Genomic DNA, 24,416 nt, shown 5'->3' on the forward strand with positions numbered 1-24,416 from the left:
AGCTTAAGCCTCCAATCCCAGGAATATGAGGCCCTCTTCTGGCCTCTAAGAGCACCAGGTACATACACAGTGCACACATATACATGCAAAAAACACATTTAAAAAATAATTTTTTAAAAAATGATTTTAAATAAGTTATAAATTTACAAGTTCCTAGACACATATGCAAATCTTCCTCTCCAAAGTGGTTTATCATTATTTTAAAAAACAAAACCAAAGGGCTTATGTAGGCTTAAGTTTCTGTCCTGCAGCTGTTCAAACCCAAAGAAACAGAGACTTATATTGATATAAACTACTTGGACTATTAACTCAGGTTTATTGTTAACTAGCTCTTATAACTTAAAAGGCCCATATTTCTTATCTATGTTAAGCCTGTGACTTGGTACCTTACTCAGAGACGCATTCTCATCTTGCTTCCCTCTGTATGTGGCTGGTGACTACAGACTCAGCCTTTCCTTTTTCCCAGAATTCTCTTAGTCTGGTCACTCCACCTATACTTCTTCCTGCCTGGCTACTGGCCAATCAGCACTTTATTAAACCAATATCAGTGACAAACCTTTACAGTGTACAAGCACATTATCCCACAGCAGGCTTATAATGATATAAGTGAATCTAATTGATAAAGCATTTAAGACTACGACATGACCTAGCTTTGGGGTCTAAGTAACCAAGTGCTTTGCACATAGTCCTTTGCTACACTGAAATAAAGTAAAAGTTTTATTGGTGTAAGATAATTATACTGTGTCCATAAACTGCCATGCAACACATAGTCCATTCACTTAGCAACAGCTGACAACAATGCTGGTTACCAGGGCAAAGCCTTTTGTAAAGTTCCTATAGCTCTCTCCTTAAATCCTCAACTCAATGAGACAGTTTGTTACACATGACACATACTGTACTCTGGCTTTTTAATTTCCAGCAACTCATAAACATTTGTAGTACTTTCACTGAAAAAATTGCACAACCCTAAAATTTTACTTTTCAGATTCAAGAGTCTGAAGAATGTTAACATTTTATAGGAACAGCATAACAGAGGCTCAAAGCAGATCCCTCTTACCTAACTACAAACATCTAAGTAACCCTAGGAATTCCAACTCTTCCAAGGGGGAAAAAAAAACAAAACTGTAGCTTTCTTCTTTTACCATACTCAGTAAGAATAATTATAAAGACATAGTAACAACTCATTTAATCTCCACAAGTAATTCATAATGATGATAATTTTAGTAATTACTTTCAGAGAACTTAATGTTATAATAAATTCTTTTATAAGTAAGGATCCAGGAATCTACTTTTCCTGGAGGACACTTAAATAGCTATAAATAAAACATAGGAGACACCTCTCCAACACCATTACTAAGCATTAACCTCCCTCACAATTTCAAAAGCTAATTTAATCCATAGAAACTAAACAAAAAGGCACCAAGACTGTATATTTTATTAGCTCCAATATCCTCAACTAGTATTTCAGCTGATGAAAAATATGTAATGAAGCTCTATTATTCAGAAGATTTGACATGTTGGATAATAAAAATTCTTCAAAAATGACTATTTCCCGGACGGTGGTGGGACACGCCTTTAATCCCAGCACTTGGGAGGCAGAGGCAGGCAGATCTCTGAGTTCGAGGCCAGCCTGATCTACAACAACTAGTTTCCAGGACAGGCTCCAAAGCTACAGAAAAACCCTGTCTCAAAAAATAAAACAAAAAAAATTACTATTTCAATGAGATAAATTTATTGCACTTTTAATGACTAACATGTGAAATGTTCACTCCTCATTTTATATCGATCTATAATTAAGAAAAGGCTGTAAAGACAGTCATGAACATGAGGACAGAATATGTTGTTCTTCCCGAGGCTGTAAGAAAAGTTACAATGCCCAGGGTAAAAATAGCTCCTTTTTCAAACACGTTCCCTAGCGACTACTAGTCTATGCACTTACTAACTGTAAACACAGAGCTGCTGACTTTTTACACAGCTTACCTTTTCTTTTTTGGCCTGAAAAGCTGTGCTGTCTATCCCACTCCTATCAAGAGGCTGAAAAAAAAAAAAATGAAATAGTTTTAGAATATGTAGGAAACTGAAAAACAACTCTTGTTTCATTAAGATTTAAAAGTTAACGTACAGAATTCAAAGGAGAAGAAAGAGCAGATGGAATTCTTTTCGCATCCTGTAACATTAGAATACAAAAAGTTAATAAAACTCTAAGACTTTTTCACTAAACTCTAATTCTGCTACATTATTTCATTTCAATATGATTTCAAATTTTTTTTACCGCAAGAGGGCTTGACATTTTCTCTAATGACTGCAATATCCGCCGTGCTGTTGAGCTGGTCACACCGTAGGACTGTGCGTTGAGCTGCTTAGCTTTCATTTGTCTTCTAACTGGTGCCTAGAAAATAATATAGTCTGTCATTTGCTGCAACATACAGTTCAAGGTACATAGTTCATACAATGGAAAACAAAAAATGCTATTCAAAATAAAACAAGATTATGGTAACAAGGGCTGTGGAATAACTTTAATAATCAGAAGTGAAAAGACAGCATGTAGCTGGGCACTAGTGGCACACACCTTTAATCCCAGCACTTGGAAGGCAAAGGCAGGTGGGTCTCCAAGTTCAAGGCCAACGTTCCAAGACAGTCATGGCTACACAAGAGAAATCCTGTTGTGTGTGTGTGTGTGTGTGTGTGTGTGTGTGTTTGCACACATGTGCGCACAAGGGAAGGGGGGGGTTACATGCACTCTATTCTAAAGAAAATTTTTTTAGCAATATCTTGACCTACATACCCCATTATTTAAAATTTTTAAAAATTGACAAATTAAGACATTCATAACACTGATTATTAAATATTTAATTAGAATTAAAATTATGACTCGTTAGTATGTTTTCTAACTCTTATACTGTATGAAAGGAATAACCAGGAACATCTGAATGTCACTTACAGGGCTGGAGTTGTCATTCGTAGGCAGAGTACTTGCCTGTCAAGCAAGACACTCTATAATTGATCCCTCAGCATATAATAAAATAAAAACACACAACCACAAAACCACAAAAACTCACCAAATTTCAATTATAAGTGTTATAAGTCTACACTGAGAAAGATTCTAAGGATATGTAGCATATTTCTATGCTTGCCCTCTCTAAAAGCATCCATGTAGTCTCTCCTATCTTTAAAGTGTATCATAAAATTAAAATGTCACACCAATATGTGAATAAGACTTGTACAGGAATTTCTTTTCACATCCTATAGTAGTTACCATAAAAGCTTTGAATGTATTGTATCACTTGATTTACACAAGTATTCATGCCATTTGTTAGCTATGAACAATCTTGGGAAGGGGGGGGTTGTTTCTTTGATGTTTCTTGAGACATGGTTTCTCTGTGTAGTCCTGGCTGTCCTGGAACTCACTCTGTAGACCAGGCTGGCCTCAAATTCAAGATCCGCCTGCCTCTGCCTCCCAAGTGCTGGGATTAAAGGCATGTGCCACCATCGCCCGGACATTCTGAGCAACCTTATCTGTTCAATAAAGATTCATATTTGCATCATATGTTAATTCATATTTGAAACAGACCTTCCTACCTTTCCATTAAGAAACAGTTCACATAGCTGCTTCCTTAGAAAAATACTATCACAAAGTGCAAATAGTATTTCTTTAAAAGATGTCCAATTTCTAACTCTGATAATATGCATGATTTCACATATTAGCCTTATAGCTGATGTCCTTGCTAAACTTAGTGATGGCAGCTTTGGGGAGAATGTAAGCACACTGTCCTTGACTAGAAATACTACTGTACTTCTTTTCCACTGCATATGCCTGGTATATTTTTATGCTTCCTATACAGACTAGAAGCTGCAGCCTGATGTTAAGCAGGGACAGAGGTGAGGTGACGATATTCTTTTCCTAAGCTCAGGAGGCCAGCATTCAGGTTTTCACCAGAAAGTCAAGCTGCCTGAAGGTTTATACAGATGTACGGTAACAAATGAGGTTATACAGTAGATGAAAATTCTTATCAAGCATGAGGGAGTTTTGACAAATATTTCATATGGTTTTCCTATCTTTTTTGAAAAAGATAGATTACGTTCATTTTCAAATATTGAGTAAAAGCTGCATTCTTAAGACAAAAACCCAATTGACCATTATATAGGATTTGGATTAATTTACAAATATATCTAGTAAAAAAGATGCTTACAATTAATGAGAAAGGTTGGCCTGGAGCTTTCTTGCAATGTCTTTATTATTCTCATAAATATGGTATGAAAAGTTCTCTCTTCTTCAACTACATAAAACTGTAGAATCAGTACTCATTTCTTTCTTATATGTCTGGTAGAATGAACCACATTTCTTGGCTGGGAGATATTTCAACTAAATTAAATATACTGAACAAATAATTCTATCTATTCTTAACCAATACCAGCCCACAGGAAATACTTTGGGCATAAATTTAACGAAATGTGTTCACGGTCACGTACTATATATTACCAAACAGTCACGAAAGAAATTTTAAAGCACCTAAATAAGCCAGACAGTGGTGGTGTACACCTCTAATCCCAGCTCTTGGGAGGCAGAAGCAGGTGCCATTTTAATTCAAGGCCACCCTGGTCTACAGAGCAAGTTCCAAGAGAGTAGGGGCTAGATAGAGAAACCCTATCCTGAAAAAACAACAACAAAAACACAGAACAAAAGGGAACACCCAAAGAACTGGAAATGTATGCTTGGATTGGAAGACTTAATTATCCTATGTTTTCCTGAGTTTAATCTTTAGACTAAATGTAATCACATTGCAAAACCAATGTCTTATCAATTTTTATGAAATTCAAAGAACCAGAAAACCAAGTGCTTTCCTATAGCTGAGCAGAAATAAGTGTCTTATATGTTCGCGGCCCTCAGTTCAATCCCCAGAACCAAAAGAACCTAGGAAAGCCAAAGCAGGCTTGTATCGAAACAAATGAAAAACCAGGCATTGCCAATTTCAAAACTTCCTCTCCATCCACAGCTATCACAAAGGAAGTACCAGTCTAAGGACAGACAATGGGATATGCAGAAAAACACAAGTCCCAAACGATCCCCCACTCAAAGTTACCACAACAGAGAAAGGACAAGTCTTCAGCAAATGGTACAACAAATGCTCAAATGTAAATCAAATCAACATTGATGCACACATCATACATACCAGACACAAATCAACTCAAAATAAATGACAGACCCAAATTAAAGCCTTAAAAATGAAATTTTTAGAATAAAACCACTGTGACATTGGGTTATATATAGATACCTTATAAAAGATACCAAAAACATAAAATTAACAATAGAAAAAATATATAATAACTAGTTATTACCTGCTAAACACACCCCATAAAAACAAACAAAAATATCTCACACACAAAAAAAAATAAGCTCTCCTAATTCATCAAGAACACAACACAAGGGCTGGAGAGATTCAACAGTTAAGAGCACTGACTGTTCTTACAGAGGACCCAAGTTCAATTCCCAGCACCAACATGGCAGTTCACAACTGTCTGTAACTCCAATTCCAGGGGATCCGATATGTTCATACCAACACATAAAATAAAATTAACTATTTAAGAAAAAGAACACAATACAATTTAAAAACGAGCAATACTTGTAAAAGTCAAAAAAAACATACTTCTAAAACATAAACACAAAAAACCTGACAATTCTACATGTAAAGCAAGGACACAATACAACCGCTGTAATATTACAAGAAGCAAGCGGGTACTAACACACCAGAAAACACCTGTCTTGGGGCTGGAAAGATGGCTCAGAGGTTAAGAGAACTGACTACTCTTCCAGAGGTCCTGAGTTCAATTCCCAGCAACCACATGGTGGCTCACAGCCATCTATAATGAGATCCGGTGCCCTCTTCTGGCATGCAAGCATACATACTGCATACGAAAGCAAGAAAGCACCTGTCTTGTTTATTATGTGTTTAATCATATGATGAACAATCTACCATATGTCTAAGGGAAATGAAAAATGAATGTTAAAACTGGAAATATCCAGTATCCTTTCAATAATAAACTATAGCTCACTACCAGCATAAAAAGGAACCAAGGTGTTCAACCTATGCCAGACTGATGCCAATGAATTATATCAGCCCATGTATGACTAAGTTCATTTAACTTTCTGAAAAAGCCCTAAATACAGAAAAACTGGTAAGGGGCTGTCAGAGAATGACTGTAAAAGCTGACTGAAAATGGTTTTCAACATTTGGATAGCAGTAGTGACAACACTGTTTTATCACAATTCTAATAAGCTAATATTAAGGCAAATTTTATCATGCGCATTTTTTATCTCATTTTAAAGAGTGGAATTGTTATACTTCCTAAAATATGCACCCATCTAATATTCTGTATGTTCAGTTCAATTAAAATGTTCTCACACTCTAAATTGTTTGAAGTAACATCCACAGTTCTACCATTAGTAAAAATCCAAGTCTTTTTGGTATTAGTAGTCAGTGTCTGTTAATGGGAGAGTTCATCACCACCCTCCCCTCACACGAACCTGGTAAGGCGTATTTCGCACTTTGTTCTGTCTTACAGCAGCAGCTGCCCCACCGTATGTTGTTTTGCCAGGATAGAAAGGAGAGTCTCCAAGCTGACTTGTTTTAAGAATTGAAGAATTCCCAAGTGACTGCACAGAAACACAGTAACAAATTATAAGCAAAAATACTAAAAACTTTGTGATTATAGACAACAGAGTTAGTACTCACGGTGGAAAGTGTTCCAAAGGCAGACAAGTTGAATGCTGGTTTTTTAGAGCTGGTGGCAGTATGATGTGAGAGTGAATGAGAACGCTCAGCTTCGGGGGACCACAGCGGTGGCAGGGAAGTACTCTTTGAAACAGCTATATCTAAAACAAAAATTTGTAATTTGAAGTAACCACCAATTAATTTTAAGACCCTAAGGCCTAGAATTCTATTAAAAAAAATGAAAATTAAAACTAAAATTAAAGGAGGGCCAGAAAGATGGGTCAGCAATTAAGAACATGTATTCCTCATGCAGAGGACCTGGAGCTAATTCCAACAATCACCTTCCAACAATCACCTGGAACTCCAATACCAAGAAATCTGATGGCCTCCTCTGGCTCACAAAAACTCTTATAGGCAAACATATATACATACATTAAAAAGAAATCTTAAAACAAAAAACCAAAAACAAACACCTAAACAAGGAGGATTGTGGTGCACTCCTTTAATCCTAGCACTGGGCAGGCAGATGCAGGTAAATCTTTCAGTTCAAGGACCTACAGAGCAAGGCCATGGTTACACAGTGAGACCCTTTCTCCAAAAATAATAAATAAATGAATAAATAAATAAATATCAACATATAAAATGTATCCCTACTGACTACTACTCACTATCCAGTATCAAGAATACCTTTATCAGAAGCTCTTGAAGAAAAACCACTGGTAGTTGAGATGTTATCATCATCATGCTGAGAGGTAGAATCTTTAATTTCTTTTACGAGGGAAAATCCAGAACTGCCGATTGGGAATGCAGAGGACGTGGAAGGCTGACAATGCAACGCAGGGGATTCCAACATGGAGAAATTCAGATGGCTCCGATGAAGAGAAGGCCTTGTTAACACATCTGGATAATTTGAGGCGGTACTGGTGGTCGAAGGTTCTTTAAAAGAATAATAACATTACAAATAAAACTGAGAAAAGACATTGCACTAGTCCATTATTTACCACATTTGCACAATTAATGTCAGTCTGGACTTCAAAGCAAGTAACATACTTTATTAGTAAGATAAGACGTCATCGCTCGGGATGTGATGTGAAAACTGAAATACAACTGTTCCCCAGCTAAACCTGTTCACAGCTCTTACATTTCCTGAGTGGGCTACCTTTACAACTTAATACAATTCAATGGCTAATCTTTAGTCCAACTAGGATACAACATCAGTTAGGATACAGGAGTGAAGTGTTTAGCTTCATTGTTTTCAAAAGAGCTAGTGTTTATTATGACCGAAAACAGTTTCTTAACCTAACTCTTATTTTCCTCACAAATGAGATGTCACTTTCACGCTCTGATTTCAAGAGGCTTCCCTCTTCTCTGTGACACTGTCAAGACATTTCTGAACTTGCCCTGCGTTTTTAATTTTAAACACTGCGCTTTTATTACTCCCCGTAGAATTATTCACCTCCCAATTTCACTTTATTCTTCTTTTCCAAAATTTCTCTTAACCATCTTCCAGTATATCTTCAAGAACTATAGAATCATATTTCAAGTTCCAAAAGGAAGATTTCCCCTTAGAATGGAGTTAAGTAGGACCAAACTAGCTCTTCTAATATAAATATGTACAGAACTAGAGAAAACATAAACAACTATTTTCAAACCATAGAAAACAGCACAAAAATACACACACAATTAAAATTTTACAGATACAAAATTAGAAACTCGGGTTACTTATTCCTTACCAGTATGCTCATCAAACTGGGAAAGGGCCTTCTGCTACTATGGGTACACTAGTGCTCACCAGAAATCTCTTATCAAAAAACTGAAAGCCTGAGCCCCATTTGATGGAGAGAAAGTGAAGCTGAAGCAATCACCTTAGAGATCAGTCAGATAAAGCCTCAATGGTGCTGTTGGTAACATTTGAAAGAAATTTTGAGAAGTGCAGATATCAAAATTCAAGTTATCCTAATAAAAACCAGCAAAACTTCAAAGACCATGCCAAACTGACTATTACTAAATGCCCTGGTTTATGTCAACCCAAACTGGAGTCATTTGAGAACAGGAAGCCTTAAATAAGAAAATGCACCCACCACAGTGGTCTATGGGCAAGCCTATGGTGTATTTTTTTTCTTTCTTCTTTCTTGCATTCTGATATTTTGTTTATGAGGGTGGGGTTGTTGAGACAGGGTTTCTCTTCAAACTCTGATATCCATCTGCCTCTGCTTCCAGAGTGCTTGAATAAAAGGCACACATCACCATGCCCGGCTAACACATTTGTCTGATTGATGGTGTGGGAAGGCCCAGCTCACCATGGGCGGTGTCATCCCTGGGAATGGTGGTCCTCAGTGCAGTAAGAAAGCAGACTGAGATAACCATGGGGAGCAAGACAATAAGCAATATTCCTCCTCGAACTCAGCCTTTAGGTTCCTCCTGCCTTGACTTCCCTGGATGATGTAAGCTGGAAGATGAAGCCAACCCTTTCACAGCAATGGAAACTACAACTATGACACTAAAAACACTAAATTTGTAATTTTCTTCTAAGTAACCATTCTTTCAAGACCATTTCACTATTTTCCTTTACAGGCCAATTAGATAGGAATATACGCTACTAATTACACTACTAATAACACTAGCAGTAACAAGCCATACGTCTATGTCTGTTATTTTTATCAATCATGCTACAAACACACACATACACACACACACACATTGTGGCATGCTGGCCCATGTGCACATAAACACAAAATAGTAATTTTTAAGACTGCTAAGTAAAACAGTTTAAAAATAATTTCCATATATTCCATAGAGGATTTATACACTACTCAATTAGACTGTACCATAGTCAGGTAATATAAAGATATTTAAAATTAGACATGAAAGTCTGATTTGTCACCAAATATCCATACTCTATTTACCTTCTGTGTTACTGCCTGCTGGCTCAGGAGTGATTCTCCCATCATCACTGTTCGTGTTGTCCTCACCAGCATAAATTACCCGCTCATCTTCCCTATCTTCCGGCCAGTGTGGAACTTCACCTGCACCTGTTGAACAGCTACATGCATTTTCGTTCTTGTTGAAGTATCTTTGTAGCCACCCTGGAACAATATTCTTAACAGACTCTGTAACCCTGCTAAGAATGCCCTGTTGAAGAAAACATACATAAGACTATTTTAGAAAATTTATCTTTGTAAGTAAGCACTTAAAGTCATGCCAAGCAAAACACTAGGGTTTCCAACAAAATTTACTAAGACTAAGACTCAGTTCATACTATTATGGCATAATATTGTTTTTATGAACCAACAAGCCAAGATCTAGATTTAGTAATAGGCAGTAAATGTTTTCATCCTTCTGTACCTTCGAGGATTAAAAAACACAATATAAACCATTTCAACAATTATTTTGTGTCACATTTGTCAACAAAGATAAGAGCTGAGGATATAGTTCAGATGATGGAGTGCTTGCCTCTCATGCTTGAGGCCTGGGTTTAGATTCCTCAGCACTATAAAAGTAAAAATAATAAAAATAATAATAAACAAATAGAATAAGGAATCCCTCTTAAAATAGGAAATAAGATAACTAATCCAATATAATTTAAACTCAAGAAATAACATAAGACCTCTTTTGGGCGGTCAAATTTTCATATTATGGAATCTCCTTTAAAAATCTGAGGAATTAGCTTTAGGATGGCAATTTCTAAAGGAAAATCAATGACATAATACTACAGCTAACATTCATTGCAGTTGGGGACCTAGGCACCTTTCTAAGCAATTTACAAATATTTGTCAATTTAATACAATTACTTTATGTAGCGAGAATATGACACTCCATGAATGAAGAGTCGGGGACATAGCTCCATCATAGTATTTGCCTATAAGGGCAAGACCTTGGGCTCAATGCCCAGTGCCATAAGAAAACCAAGACATGAAGAGAGGCAAGTAATGAAGTAACATGCCAAAGATACAAGTGTGAGTAACAGTAATAGCATGGCCATCCTGGACCTATGGCACAACTTGAATACTAACCTCCCTTTTCTTTGATTTACTCTAAGAACATCCCTTCCTACTAACGCCCATTGGAATGACGATGAAAATTAAATGAAATAACATGGAAGTGCTTCTCAAGGTATCACATAAGTGTACTAATTTTACTAATAAGGGAAAAAAAGCTACCATAAGCAAGCTGGGATAAGGTAATTTCAGGCATAAATTTTCTCATAAAAAAAGCATTAATCAGGTTTCAGATAATCACAGAAAGGAAAGAAGGGATTAGTAAATACAAAAATAAAGTTAAGGCGAATATATAATTCTACTTTGGAAGGAAATTCCATCAAAAGATGGAAAGTCTTTCTGAAATAGACACTTGAATACTAATAGTAATTGTTTTGTTATCTGGAAAGGCATAAATAACAATCAAGAAATACAACAAAATTAATATTCTATGTGGTCTCTGAACAAAAACACAGGTATCTATGGTAAGGCTACGTATGGTTCTAGAGCATTCATTCTAAAGAACACAAATTCATCATTTCCATTTTTATCTTATTAGACAGTATTAATTATTTAAGAGAAATTATTATGGACCTAAACCTGATGTTTATAAAGCACACATAAGAATAATAGTTATTCATCCTCCGATTGAAAAAGATTTGGTAGTGCTTACAAACTAAGCAATACTTCAAAAGGGATCTCTGAGACCATGAATGGGAAGTGTTTTTGTGGCATTCCTTTAGCTTCTCAGAATATGAAAGATCCTTATGATTCCTACCCACATAAAGCAATTTATAGGACAGGTTAGAAACACCACTATACCTAACCGAAGTCACATACAGTAGCATTAAGTACTTTGAAGATCAGAGAACAAAACTGAAAGGCAAAGAGATAAAATAAGGAAACACTGGCATATAGCAACTGTACTTAAAGAGACCTTCATTTCCTCAACTAAAATTTAACACGCATACTAGCCTCAGCTCAAGAGGACTCAGAGAACGACAACACAAAGAATAAAAAAGAAACTGACCTTAAGTCATTAAAACTAACATCCTTAAGCTTCAGTAAACAAATTCTTAGATTAAATGACTCCCAAGGTGTGAAGAAAAAGTGAGCTCTGGTCTAAAATGCTCTATCTACAGTCTTTAGCTACAGGATAAGCAACTACTTCAAGTCCTTCATAATGTTACTTAAAGCAATAGCTCTCAAGATAAGGCTAGGTTTAAGCTCTCCCAAGTGATTCTAATACATTATCGAGTCTGATAACCACTCTAGTTGAAGAGATTAGGAAACAGATTCATTACAGGAAATTAAGTTACATTTCAGGAAAAAGCCCCCCTACAGAATGCAAATTTTTAAAAAAAAATCACACATATTTTAGAAACTTAAAACATCAATTGTCAGTCACTAGTGAAACAACTGAGAATGAAGATCAGGAATTAGACTCCAGCCTAGCTCCATGAGATCAGAGTGAGAGAAGGACGAAGGACTAGAAAAAGAGAAAAAATGTTCCTATGGAGGAAGACTCCATGCCAAGATGAGTCAGATCTTCACAGAAATGAGTCAAACTTGATGCAAGAATGCTTTACAAGCTGGACATGGTGGTGCACACCAGCAATCCTAGCATGAGGATGGAAGAAGCAGGGCCACAGCTGAAGGACAGGCAAGGCATGTGAGGATGCTTTAGAATTTTAATTAAGATTATATATATAATAAAATTATATACTATATACAAATCACAGCACTGTTGAACAGTGTTTAAAAGTCTGTTTAACCCTAGTTCATGATAGAAGTGGGTGCAGGGAGAGAGAACTATGTTTATTCTATACTTACTAAGACTTCATTTATAATTACAAACTTTCTTCGCACCAGAAGACAACTTCCCAATTTGGCCAACTCCTCAGATCAGTATTGTTTCTACTCAACTCCCTTCACATTACTCCTTATTAAATAGTATTCTAATTTTACACTCTTTCCTAAGTAACTTCACTGGCTCTCTGAACATGACTACAAACTAAGTCCAGCATCAGTTTTATGTCTATCAGGCCTTACTCTTCTAAAGTACTCCACCCATTTTGATTTCCACGTTTTTTGGATACCCATATTACATTAAGACCTCTGTCTGTGCCGGGGGAGACAGAGGTAGGCAGTTCTCTTTGAGTGTGAGGCCAGTCTGGCCTACAAGGTGAGTTCCAGGACAGCCAGGGCCACACAGAAGGGAGGGGGCACCTCTCTCTGACCCTTAAGCATTGTCTTCCAGGGCTATTGCACATGCTTCATTCTCCCTACTCATTTAGTACTTGCGTTATTAGACTTTTGCCCAAAGTTTTTTTTTCAAAGTCTTTATCAAGCTGCTTCATCGTAACATTGATATTGGGCTATTTCCATGAGTATAAAGACATTTTACTATATCTAATTTTAATAATCTGATTTGAAGTTGCAAATCTCAGGTCTATCTTATTTTATAAATAGTTAAACTTACCCTATCTACCCAGTCCAAGTTCTCCAGCCACTTAAAAATACCTTTGCAGCTACAGAATTAAATCCAAGTGGGCTGGGCATGGTAGCATATGCTTGTAATTCCAGTACTCCCAGCACTTGGGAGGCTGAGGTAGAAAGATCTAAAGATCAAGACCAGTTTTGGTTACATGATGAGTTCAGACCAGCCTAGACTATAGAAGACCCTGACTCAAAAATAAAACTAACGGGACTGGGAGATGGCTCATTGGTTAAGAGTTCTTGCTCTTTTTTCAGAGGTTGCAAGTTCAGTTTCCAGCTTGTCTGTCAGAGTGCTCACACTGCCTGTAACTCTAACTCCAGGAGCTCTGACATGTGCACGTGAGCGCGCGCGCACACACACACACAACTCATATATACAAATAAAAGTAAAAGCAAGTCTTTTGAAAAACAAAATAAAAATTAAAAACCTTAAAACACAGTAAGGAGAAACATAATCCATTAATAGCCCACAGTAGTTAAACCCCCAAAGCTCTCTCATATCCCACATTTCAATACTGAGACTAAGAGTTTAGTTCTCAAACCACACTATGAAAAAGGTAAATACGATTAAACAAATTGAAATATTTATAGATAAGAAAGGCATTCTACCCTTTCTCCGATCATAAATTGTCTGGAATCAAGGCTGTAAATACACCTTTTTTTGCTTGTTGAACACAGGAAGGAAAATTGTCAGTTCAAGGCCAGCCTATACTATTCAGAGTTCCAGCCTAGCTAGGAATTATGGGAAACTCTGTAACAGAAAACAAAAGTTAAAAATACAGCCGGGCGGTGGTGGCGCACACCTTTAATCCCAGCACTCCGGAGGCAGAGGCAGGCGGATCTCTGAGTTCAAGGCCAGCCTGGTCTACAAGAGCTAGATCCAGGACAGGCTCTAGAAACTACAGGGAAACCGTGTCTCGAAAAACCAAAAAAAAAAAAAATTGCAATGTTCCCAATACCCTGTTCCTAATAAAATAGTTGTCTTTAGTGGCATCTGACCAAAGGCTTCATTTTACCTCAAGCTAGTAGACACTTGTCTCATTAGGACTTTCCAGAAAACAAGAAATATAATTGGAGGGGTTTTTTTTTATATTAAAAACCTGGTAAGAAAAGTGAACACAACAGAAGGGGGGAAAAACAAACAAACAAAACAAAAAAAAACAAGGCCCCTAAACCCATTTTCTATTTATTAATCAACACTCAGACCTTTCTACCTATATACTTAAGTGACTGGTACTTCTTGAGAAAAAGACTAAGTACTTTAAAAAGTTGTGATGTTTGACTTTTTTCTAACTTTGTGATTAACTTTTGGTGCTATAAATGAACTTTTCTGGCCTTGAGTTAAGGGAATCTACCTTACAGAACAAGACAGTTCATAGTCTGCCTTCATAGCTGAAGTAGGTAACCATATTCAACTGTTTAAAAAGTTGAGGAAAGGGAGGAACTCCCCTTCATCAATAGACCACTTTAGTGATAAAGCTTGACTTTCTCACTCTGCCAAGAGCTTAAGTTTAGTATGACTTTGGAAAAGACTTGGGTAACCAGAAGGAGAAAAAAAAAAACTCTAATTATAAAAGAAAACGCAAAGACCACTTACATATATTAAATTTTGCTGGGCGTAATGGCGCGTGCCTTTAATCCCAGCCACCCAGGACGCAGAGGGCAGGTGGATCTCTGTGAGGTCGAGGCCAGCCTGGTCTACAGATTGAGTTCCAGGACAGGCTCCAAAGCCACAGAGAAACTGTCTCGAAAAACAAACAAACAAACAAATAAATAAATAAATTTCAAGGCTCTATTTAATCACAACTTCAAGTGAATTCTAACTATCCCACATGGAACGTGTTTATGTCACTCTTGGTAATCTTCAATTTACAGGTGACAAAATTAACCAGAATTTTTTATTGTTCAATTCAGGGCAGAGCAGGGATTCAAACTCATCTGATTCCATTAGAATGTTTTAAACCAATTATTTATACTTTTGTATCTACCAAAAGCACTAGCATCTCGAATATAGAAAATAGAATTATTTAATGACATCTGGGATTAATAAAATACTAAGAAATATTACTTTTCCAAGCTGAGAATACTTTTTAGCCATAAATGTTAAGCAAGACATATCTGTTGTCAATAAATAAATAGACAAAATAATAAAGGGTCCTATCACATAAACCAGGTTCTACAAACTCGGTGATGGTAGGCCAATCTAGTCTCTGGCCTGCTCTTAAGAGCTAAAAATGGTTTTTGCGTTTGCCAAAGACCTGGCAGTCAGTCACAGACCCTCAAAACAGTTTTGTTTCTTTATTTAAAAAAAAAAAAAAGATTTATCAACCCTTGATCTAAACTACTGATGAACGGGGAATTCGAATTCTCCCCCACCTGTTTTAACTGCTGAATATGGTCACTGACTTAAGCCAGGAAGGACAGGGTATCAGCCATTCTGTTTCTGTAGAGTGGAAGGAGATTCCCTTAGCTCCAAGTCAGAAAACCTAGCACCAAAAAAAGAAGGGGAGGGACAAAAACAAACAGGTCTATCTCACCAGGAGGTGGCAACAGGTTCTTCCAGAGGTTAAGTTCTGCTTATAAACTCAAATGTTCTGATAGCTACTAGAAAAAGCAGCCGCTTAACCTAACCACCTTGCTACACACAATGGAAATGGGGAAGGAGACTGAACAGGTGACAAGAACTAAACACACTACCTTTAGTGAACAGAACACCCAACTAGAAAAATAAGCTATTTTTAAAAGTACCTGGGTTAGTACTCAGAAGACTTAGGCAGTAAAATCTCAGGTTTAAGGCCAGTCTGGGCTATAGAGAAGGGTCCTATCTCAGAAAAGCTAAAAAGTGACTGGCTAACAGGAGAGATGAAGAGGCAAGTGAAAACAACCATCTCACACTGTTCATTTGTTTCTACACTGCTACAGTCCAGGCCAGCCTGGAGTCACTGGCTTCAAACTTAAGAGAATCTCCTGGTCTGACTCTTAGCAGCTGAGATTGCAGGTATGTGCCACTACACCCAGCTACTTCCACATTTAAGTTACTCCCTTTATCTGGTTGAACAAGACAGTAACTTTTTAGCTCCACAACTTCAAGCAAGTGGTATTTTTTAAGGTAAGTTAAAAGCAGAAAAATGTTAAAGTTTAGACATTTCCCAGAAGAGCTAACCTCTAACTAAGTCAAACCGGGAAATTAGCAGTTAAGTTAAACCAGGAATCACAAGTACCGGGTGACCAACTGCACTAGCTATTTGACCTGACATTTGATGTCCTGCAACCACTAATAGTGCCAGCCTGCTTATTCTTATTCTAACCTTCTACTACACAACCAAAGGTTTCATTTGCCCAGAAGCCCTGGACACTAATCAAATGTTAGTATGAAACATGCCATGTCATGAAGCTCCTTTACTATATCCAGGATGACTCAGCAGCCACTGCAAAACATCCAATTGACAAGCTCTGCTAGTAGATGACAATTAAGTCCACTAAGTTCCAGGTAAGACTAGTTACTTTAAGACAAACAAAAACTGAGATGTATTCTTTTATGTAACCCTGAATACTTCTCTTTGGTCGTTTCTGCCAACATTAAATCTGCTAATCAATAATTAAATAGTTGGGGCTACACACAGAGAAACCGTGTCTCAAAAAAAAAATTACTGAGGCGAAAAGCTAGTATTTTAGATGATGTATCTACTGAGCTCTAAAACCATTCAGTCTGAGACCTGGATCAGTTCTAAAACAACTCGGGTTTTAGTTGTTAGGTATCTTCTCTCCCAGATTAGATTTTTATCTGAGTACATTTTAAAATAAATTGTGGCCGTAACTTTGTCACTTAGAATATATATCAGTTCCCTTATAAACTCCATCCAATTCTTTTTCATTTTCCTTTAATAGGCATTCGCTGGTGATTCGTTATTCTTAGGTGAAAAGTATGCCTGTCTTAACTTCTACTGTAAAATATTAGGTGAAGTAAAATGGTCAGGCTTGTGACCTGATTTTAATCTTAAAATCGGCTTGCAAATACTCATGCTCCTCAGCATTCCGTACACATCTAGGGAAAATGGTAATAGTGCCAAGCATCCCAACCAATGACAAGTAACTTTTGGGTACAAAATCAGTTTTTACTATTCAAAACTTTTTCTCAGATCTTTACTTTTTAAACTATCGAAAGTGATACAATTTAACATTACCAAACAAAACGCTAAGAATTCAATTTCAGCACTATCCAGAATAAAACAAAGTCTACATTTAACAGTATGCAACAAGTTATTAGGACTTCAACAATACTAAAACGCACACTTCCTACTTTAGTTCACCGAGGTACTTCAAGTGGCTTTATTTCAATGAGTTTTTAACATTCTCTTAACTCACAAGCAATTTCTAAACACTGAAATCTTTCTCAGAACCAAACATCTCATTTACAAGAGGAAGCAACTTTTTAAAATTATGAACATCCACAAAGGCATACGACGGCTTAACTATATAAGACCACTATGTGTGCCCAAAGTGCCTTAAACCTTTAGAAAACGCCCCGTATTAAAAATATTTGGCGTATGAGATCAGAGCTGGAGAACTGGTTAAGCGTTCAGAGAATGGTTGATTCTGGCCTTCAAAATACAGAGCGGGGAGAGGAGAGAGGAAGAATCGCGCAGCAGAGACCAGACGTAAGAATAGAGAGGGACTTTCAAAACGCCTCAGTGCCATAGTAACTATAACTCGGTTAAGAGTGGCAGAGAAGGAGAAGCTAAGGCAGCATGTGCAGATCGGGGAAGGCCAACCAGCGAGCTGAGCAGACCGGATAACCAGTAACGTCTTAATGCAGCTAAGACTGAATTAGTCCACAATGCGGGGAACAGCGCCCCCCTCCCCAAGTCCCTCTGGGCCGCAGCAGCAACTACCCTCGCCACGCACCCTCAACCCGGGAACACCGTAAAGAAAAAAATAAAACCTACTAGCCGATGGGCCTGTTGCCACATCTCTTTCCCTTGTTCCCGCGCGAGGTCATGAGTAATCCCATCAAAACCCCAAAACCCGCCAAAAAAGAAACCCGAGTATCCGAAGCCTGGAATTTCTTTTCCCGCCCTGAGCCCGCCGGGGAAAGCCCCAGGGCGGGAGGGCTGGGAGAGGCCGCCCGCACCCCACGTGTGCGCAGCCAGGCCCGGTCAGGCTCTGCCCACTTCCCGTTGCCACCCCGGTCCTGCCTCAGGCCCTCTGGTCCCTTGGTCCGCTCCACGTGGGGTACCGGGGCCTCGCACCGTCCCCCCTCCCCTTCACTGCGGCCGCCCGGAGCCGCCCAGTCCGCCGCGGCGTGCGGGTCCCCGTACCTGGTGCTGGGGTCGCCCCTGCTGGTAAGGCTTCACCGGCCCCTGGTGGCAACGACGCGTCCGGATCTTGCCGCCGCCGCCGCCCCCTCCGATGCCTCCGGCTCCGGAGGCCATGGTGGAGCCTGGGCGGCCTCCCACTCCCGCTCCCGGGCGGGAGAGGCAGAGGCGGCGGCCTGAGGGCCTCCCCCGCCCGGCCCTAGGCGACACACAGACACAGCGAGAACCGCGAGGGAGCGAGCGGGAAATGAGAGTGCGCGCACGCCGGCGGCGAGGAAGGCGGTGGCGGCGGCTGAGGGCTCCGAGCTGACTGCGGGTCACCGGCCGCGTGCGGACCCCCCGCGTCTGTGTTTGTCACCGTCTCTATGGAGATCTCCCGCCGAGGCCGGCGCGAGCAGCTCCGGGCGCCGCTGAGGCCTAGCTCGACCGCCGGCTGCTGGAGGCTCCTCTTCAGCCGCCCTGGCCGTCGCTGCCGCAGTCCAGGCCGCTGGCGCCGCCCGCCTACCCCTCCCCTGTGCGCGCTGAGCCCGCCCCGCCGCCAGCCGTCGTCGTCGTCGTCGTCGTCGTCCCTGCAGTCGTCGTCGCCGCCGCCGCCGCCGCCGCTCTTGCGCCTATTACCGCTGTTGAGGCCGCCGCCGCGGTCGCGAGTCAGAACGCCGTCAGTTCTCGGCGCCCGACGCGTTTGCATCATCACGCAGCGACGCCGGGGGGGGGGGAGGGATGAGCAAAGGAAGGAAGGGTTGGTCGAGCCCGCGCTCTCGGCCGCGGGGCCCTCTGGGAGATATAGTTTTTCGCGCAAGAACGAGGGTTCTCGGAAAAGCAGGCTGTCGCGGAAGGACACCCGCGGAGCGCGGCCGAGGCACAAAGCCCGGTCGTTTGGCGGCAGTTGGCTGCTTGTTTAGATTCGGCCTAACACTCGACATGAAAATAGTAATCTCTCATTCATCAGTTATAAGCGGAATGGAAGTAAACAGTAAAATAGAACGATACTGTATCAAAATAGGAAAAAAAAACCCTGCTTTTAAATTAATTGTGACCGTGAGTTCCAGGCCTAGATAAATAAGTAGAAAAGGCAATCGGCTTCTGCTTGATGTGCTGTAATCCCAGCTCTTGGGGGCAGAGGGGGAATGCTTAGCCTCTGCTTCATCCTGAGATTGTGTCTCAACAAAAGCAAAAATTACAATTTCGTTACTGTTTCATTAAACATGTAAGGGCTTTGTTGTCAACAGCCAGGCTGCTAGCATTCTGATTTGCTTCACTACTTACATACTTGACCTTGGATGACTCCGCTCTTAAATAGGAGCATTAAAATCCACCTTATAAAGTTGTGGGGAGCTAGTGCGGTTATCTGTGTAGAACACGCAGTAGATTGCCTGGTATACAAGAAACGCAGTAAACGATTGCAATTATAACCTATGCAATCAACACATATTAAGTAAAGGTGACTAATACATTCCTAGGAAATGTATATTTACTCCAGCTAGTATTAGGAAGGTGACTAAACACTGTACCTCCAAAGGCTGAATCCACAGTGTTAAGAGGCAGGCTTTAGACAAAAGAGCTGTGTGATCATGTGATCCAGCCTAATCGTTCAATGGACTATATAGACACACAGGATTTAAGGGACACCATTAAGGATATCGAGTAGGACGCTCAAAATCAGGACTATAACCCAGTTTCCCATAAGAGCTGAAACAAGTAGCTAAATGATAAGAAGAATCAATTGTGAAGAATCGCAGACATAATTGTTCCATTTGAGATCATTGTTCTACGTTTATAACAACTATAAAATCAAATAGATGATTTAAATCTGTCACTTACTAGCTGTGTGGTCTTGGGGAGGTTACTGATCCTCTTTCTAAGCTTCAATTTCCTCATCTGCAAACAGAATGAGAATTTACCTCAGCAGAGACAGGGTTCTGCTTATCATAGCTGTTCAGATAGAAGGCACAGACTACCAGCCAGAAGTCAGCTACCAAGAGTGACCTCCACGTGCCCAAATTGTACAACTCAAGTCGCTATTAAAATCAAATTAATAAAACAAAAGTTACAGTACCTTCGAACTCGTAATATTTTTCAGCCCATAAAAGGCCCATGCTATAACCAGTTGGCACAGGCTTTGTCTCACCTTAGCCACTGAGACAAGTACCAGAGATGATCAAAAGAATCCCATCTTTCCTGTCCTGACCCACCTACACTCTCCAGGTCTGTGCTCTATATGTAAGACAGAACTGTTGGCCACAGTTTTCTTTGCAGCCCATCAGAACCAAAGTTCCCAGCACCTGTTTCTTGGAAGGGAGAAACTGTGAAAGAAGTAAAAGACAAATCCTTGCACTTGGGAGATGAGATAGGAAGCTTGTAGGCTGTGTACCAAGACCCTATCTCTCCCACTCTCAAAAAATATCGGGAAGGAATAAAGACATAAAGGAAAGGTTAGGTCAAAGAACTTGACCAAACTCAGACAAAATTTCAAACTAGGAGATTGGTAGAATTTGAGGAGACATGAAAAAGGCCACATCCCTATTCGGCTTGATCTCAGTGATTTAATTAACTTCCCAAGTATTTAATTAGAGAGGAAAAATTTAAAAGAACAATACCGCAATACACTCAAATTTGTGTGATTGGTTCATTACAGGCTGAACTAGGAAAACAATGTCTCCAAAGAAATCCACATTATACCTCTACTGTTTTTTTTAATTTATTTACTTTTATTTTATGTGCACTGGCATTTTGCCTGTATATACATCTGTGTAAGGGTCTCAGATCTTGGAGTTACAGACAGTTGTGAGCTGCCATGTGAGTGCTGGGAATTGAACCCTGGTCCTCTGGAAGAGTAGTCAGGGCCCCTTAACCGCTGAGCCATCTCTCCAGCCCCCTTCTACTGGTGTTTGTTTGGTTTTTGTTTTTGTTTTTGTTTTTGTTTTCTTGAGACAAGGGTTCTCTGTAGCTTTGGTGACTGTCCTGGAACTAGCTCTTGTAGAGCAGGCTGGCCTCGAACTCACAGAGATCCGCCTGGCTCTGCCTCCCAAGTGCTGGGATTAAAGGTGTGTGCCACCACCACCTGGCTTCTACTGGTTTTTAAAGCCAGAATAAACCAGAGGTCCGGGGGCCATTTAAATTAATGAAAACTGAGTTACTGTCAGGATCTCTCTCTGCCAACAGATAGGAAGTTAACATTTGTTCTGTTTTCCTATTTAGCATGGTAACTGTTTGCCAATCACAAATCAGCAAATATGCTACTGACCTTTCTGAGAGATGAAGATTAGCAATTACAAGTGAAATACAGCTTTGTCTAAGCCCAACTTGGACTGAAGATTAGTCATTTATTTTGCAAAAGGCAAAAAAACTCCAGCCAATAGAATATTCAAAGATGGCAAATACAGGAAATTATGAAGTTTTTTTTAAATTTATTTACCCTCTAAACAATAAAATAAAATAAGGTCTGCCCTGTCTCAACCCTCCCCCCAAAAAGGTCTGGACTATAATGTCTATTAATGCAAATTATTTTCATCAGATTATTGTTAGTTAGATCAGCATCATGGCCTGCACACAGCTTCATCTGATAATTATTACCAAGAATTTCATTAAATAGAAAGAACCCCAATCTGGTGGTGCGCAACTATAATTCCAGCATATAGGCCGTACAAGCAAAAGAAATAAGAATTTTAGGTCCAGCCTGGGCTACATAGTGAGGCCTTGTCTCAAAAAGTAAACAAGCAAAAAGTCTAAAAAGCAGGAAAGAAAAGAAAAGAAAGAAAAAATATGTGGCTGGTTTAATCCTTTATGCACGAAGACTCAAAGTGGTACAGTGGAACCCAGATTCTAGGAAGTTATTGTGTATTTTGAGATGTGTGTGCATGTGTGTTTCCTGTGTTGGATATTAGAAAGGCAATGGTGATGGGAAGGTAGTTAAAGGTGTATACATCATTATACTCTCATTAACTTACTAAGTTCTCTGCCTTTAGGGAATAAAGTAATACTTAAGACTGAATGAATTAACTAGACTATAGTCAAGTTTTAATTAACTATACCCACATCATGATTGCAATATTTCATGAACTTGTTCCTCTTGCCAACCCCATATATCATGTCTTCTAGGCTACAGTAGATCATGAATTGAAAAATGTGCAATGTGATGCATACTTTTATGGCAATGAGTTGAACTAAAAAATACCTTTTAGATTCTAAGAGGCTGGAACTCTTGCTGGACCTCACAGCCAGAGTTAACAATGCACCTTGGAATCACTAAAGACTTAAAAACAGCTGCTCTACTGTGTACTCAAACTGTTTAGCCCTCCTCTAGAAGAACAATGTTGCAACCAATCTAACTTGTCATGGATTTCCCACGTAAACATCTTTTACAACCTATGCTAATACATTGCTGTAATCTTAAACCACGCCCCTTACCCACAACAATGCACATGTATCATTTGCTGAGGGCTGCAAATACAGGGGTTGAAAGCCATCTTCTAAAATGCATGTCCATTTATGGGTTTTGGCTGATAAACAGTGATCTTTGTAATACCGTTTGCTATCTGGCTCAAGTGGGGTCTGTTGGAGTCAGTGACTTAATCCTTGTAAAAACTCTGTTAGAGATTTCTGTCAAGCATGCCATTCCTTCCCCATCCAGTGCTTCCTGTGCAGTTAGTTCAATGAGTACAGAGCAGAAGGCCTTCGTTAGAAGGAGGGACTACCCAAGGAACAGGTAGTAGAGAATTGTAATCCGAACTTGCTTTTGGTTAAATGACTCCAAACAGAAGTATTTTTGGTTTTCCTTAATGTGACTCTGATCAATTATTGGTGACTTGGACTAATGGCTAAGGTGTTTAATCCATACTTATTTAAATTTTTTTTTTTTTTTTGGTTTTTTCGAGACAGGGTTTCCCTTGTAGTTTCTAGAGCCGGTCCTGGAACTAGCTCTTGTAGACCAGGCTGGCCTCGAACTCAGAGATCCGCCTGCCTCTGCCTCCCGAGTGCTGGGATTAAAGGAGTGCGCCACCACCGTCCGGCTTAAATTTTTAATTAAGATTCAGTTTTAGTAGCTGAAACAATGACTAAATTTACAATACCAATTTCATCCTGATGGTTAAGGCAGGTTTTGAGTCACCAGCGGAGAGGAAGACTATTTTTTATTGATATTTATTGAGCTCTACATTTTTCTCTGCTCCCCTCCCTGCCTTTCCCCTCCCCCCAACCCTCCCCCATTTCCCCATGCTTCCAATTTACTCAGGAAATCTTGTCTTTTTCTGCTTTCCACTTCCCATGTAGATTAGATCTATGTAAATCTCTCTTAGTGTCCTCATTGTTGTCTAAATTCTCTGGGATTGTGGTTTGTAGGCTGGCTTTCTTTGCTTTATGTTTAAAAACCACCTATGAGTGAGTACATTTGATAATTGTCTTTCTGTGTCTGGGTTACCTCACTGAAAATAATGTTTTCTAGCTCCATCTAAGGAAGACTATTTTAAGTCATTAAATAGTCAATAAATAGTCTTTGTTGTTTTTTGTTGTTTTTGTTTTTGTTTTTGTTTCCAGGAGACAGGGTTTCTCTGTAGCTTTAGAGCCTGTCCTGGAACTAGCTTTTGTAGACCAGGCTGGCCTTGAACTCACAGAGATCCACCAGCCTCTGCCTCCCAAGTGCTGGAATTAAAGGCACATGCCATCACCGCCTGGCTAATAAATAGTCTTAAATGATTATTTTAAGACTATTTTTTTGAGGTTGGAGTGACAGCTCAGGGCTTAAGAGCAGTTCTTACTCCTGCAGAGGACCCAGGTTTGATTCCCGGAACCCACACTGCAGTTTACAACTACTAACTTCAGCTCCAGAGGATCCAGTGCCCTCTTCTGACCCTTGCGGTCCCTTTGTGACACTTGAGATGCACATACATACATGTAGGCAAAGCACTCATAAAATAAAA

At 39.5% G+C, this 24,416-nt stretch overlaps 1 protein-coding gene across 1 annotated transcript in view; it reads right to left on the reverse strand.

The window, feature by feature from the left end:
• Window positions 1-19,005, reverse strand: part of Nup153 (nucleoporin 153) — a 46,246-nt gene extending 27,241 nt beyond the window's left edge. Inside the window, 8 exon segments of the mRNA XM_038333998.1 lie at window positions 1,981-2,034; window positions 2,123-2,167; window positions 2,273-2,389; window positions 6,524-6,652; window positions 6,732-6,871; window positions 7,398-7,646; window positions 9,617-9,842; window positions 18,505-19,005. Coding sequence (XP_038189926.1) covers window positions 1,981-2,034; window positions 2,123-2,167; window positions 2,273-2,389; window positions 6,524-6,652; window positions 6,732-6,871; window positions 7,398-7,646; window positions 9,617-9,842; window positions 18,505-18,618 — 1,074 coding nt within the window. The 5' untranslated portion in view covers window positions 18,619-19,005.
• Between the last annotated feature and the right edge of the window lie 5,411 nt (window positions 19,006-24,416).

Source organism: Arvicola amphibius, chromosome 6 (genome assembly GCF_903992535.2).
Source record: "Arvicola amphibius chromosome 6, mArvAmp1.2, whole genome shotgun sequence".
NCBI classification, from domain to species: Eukaryota; Metazoa; Chordata; class Mammalia; order Rodentia; family Cricetidae; genus Arvicola; species Arvicola amphibius.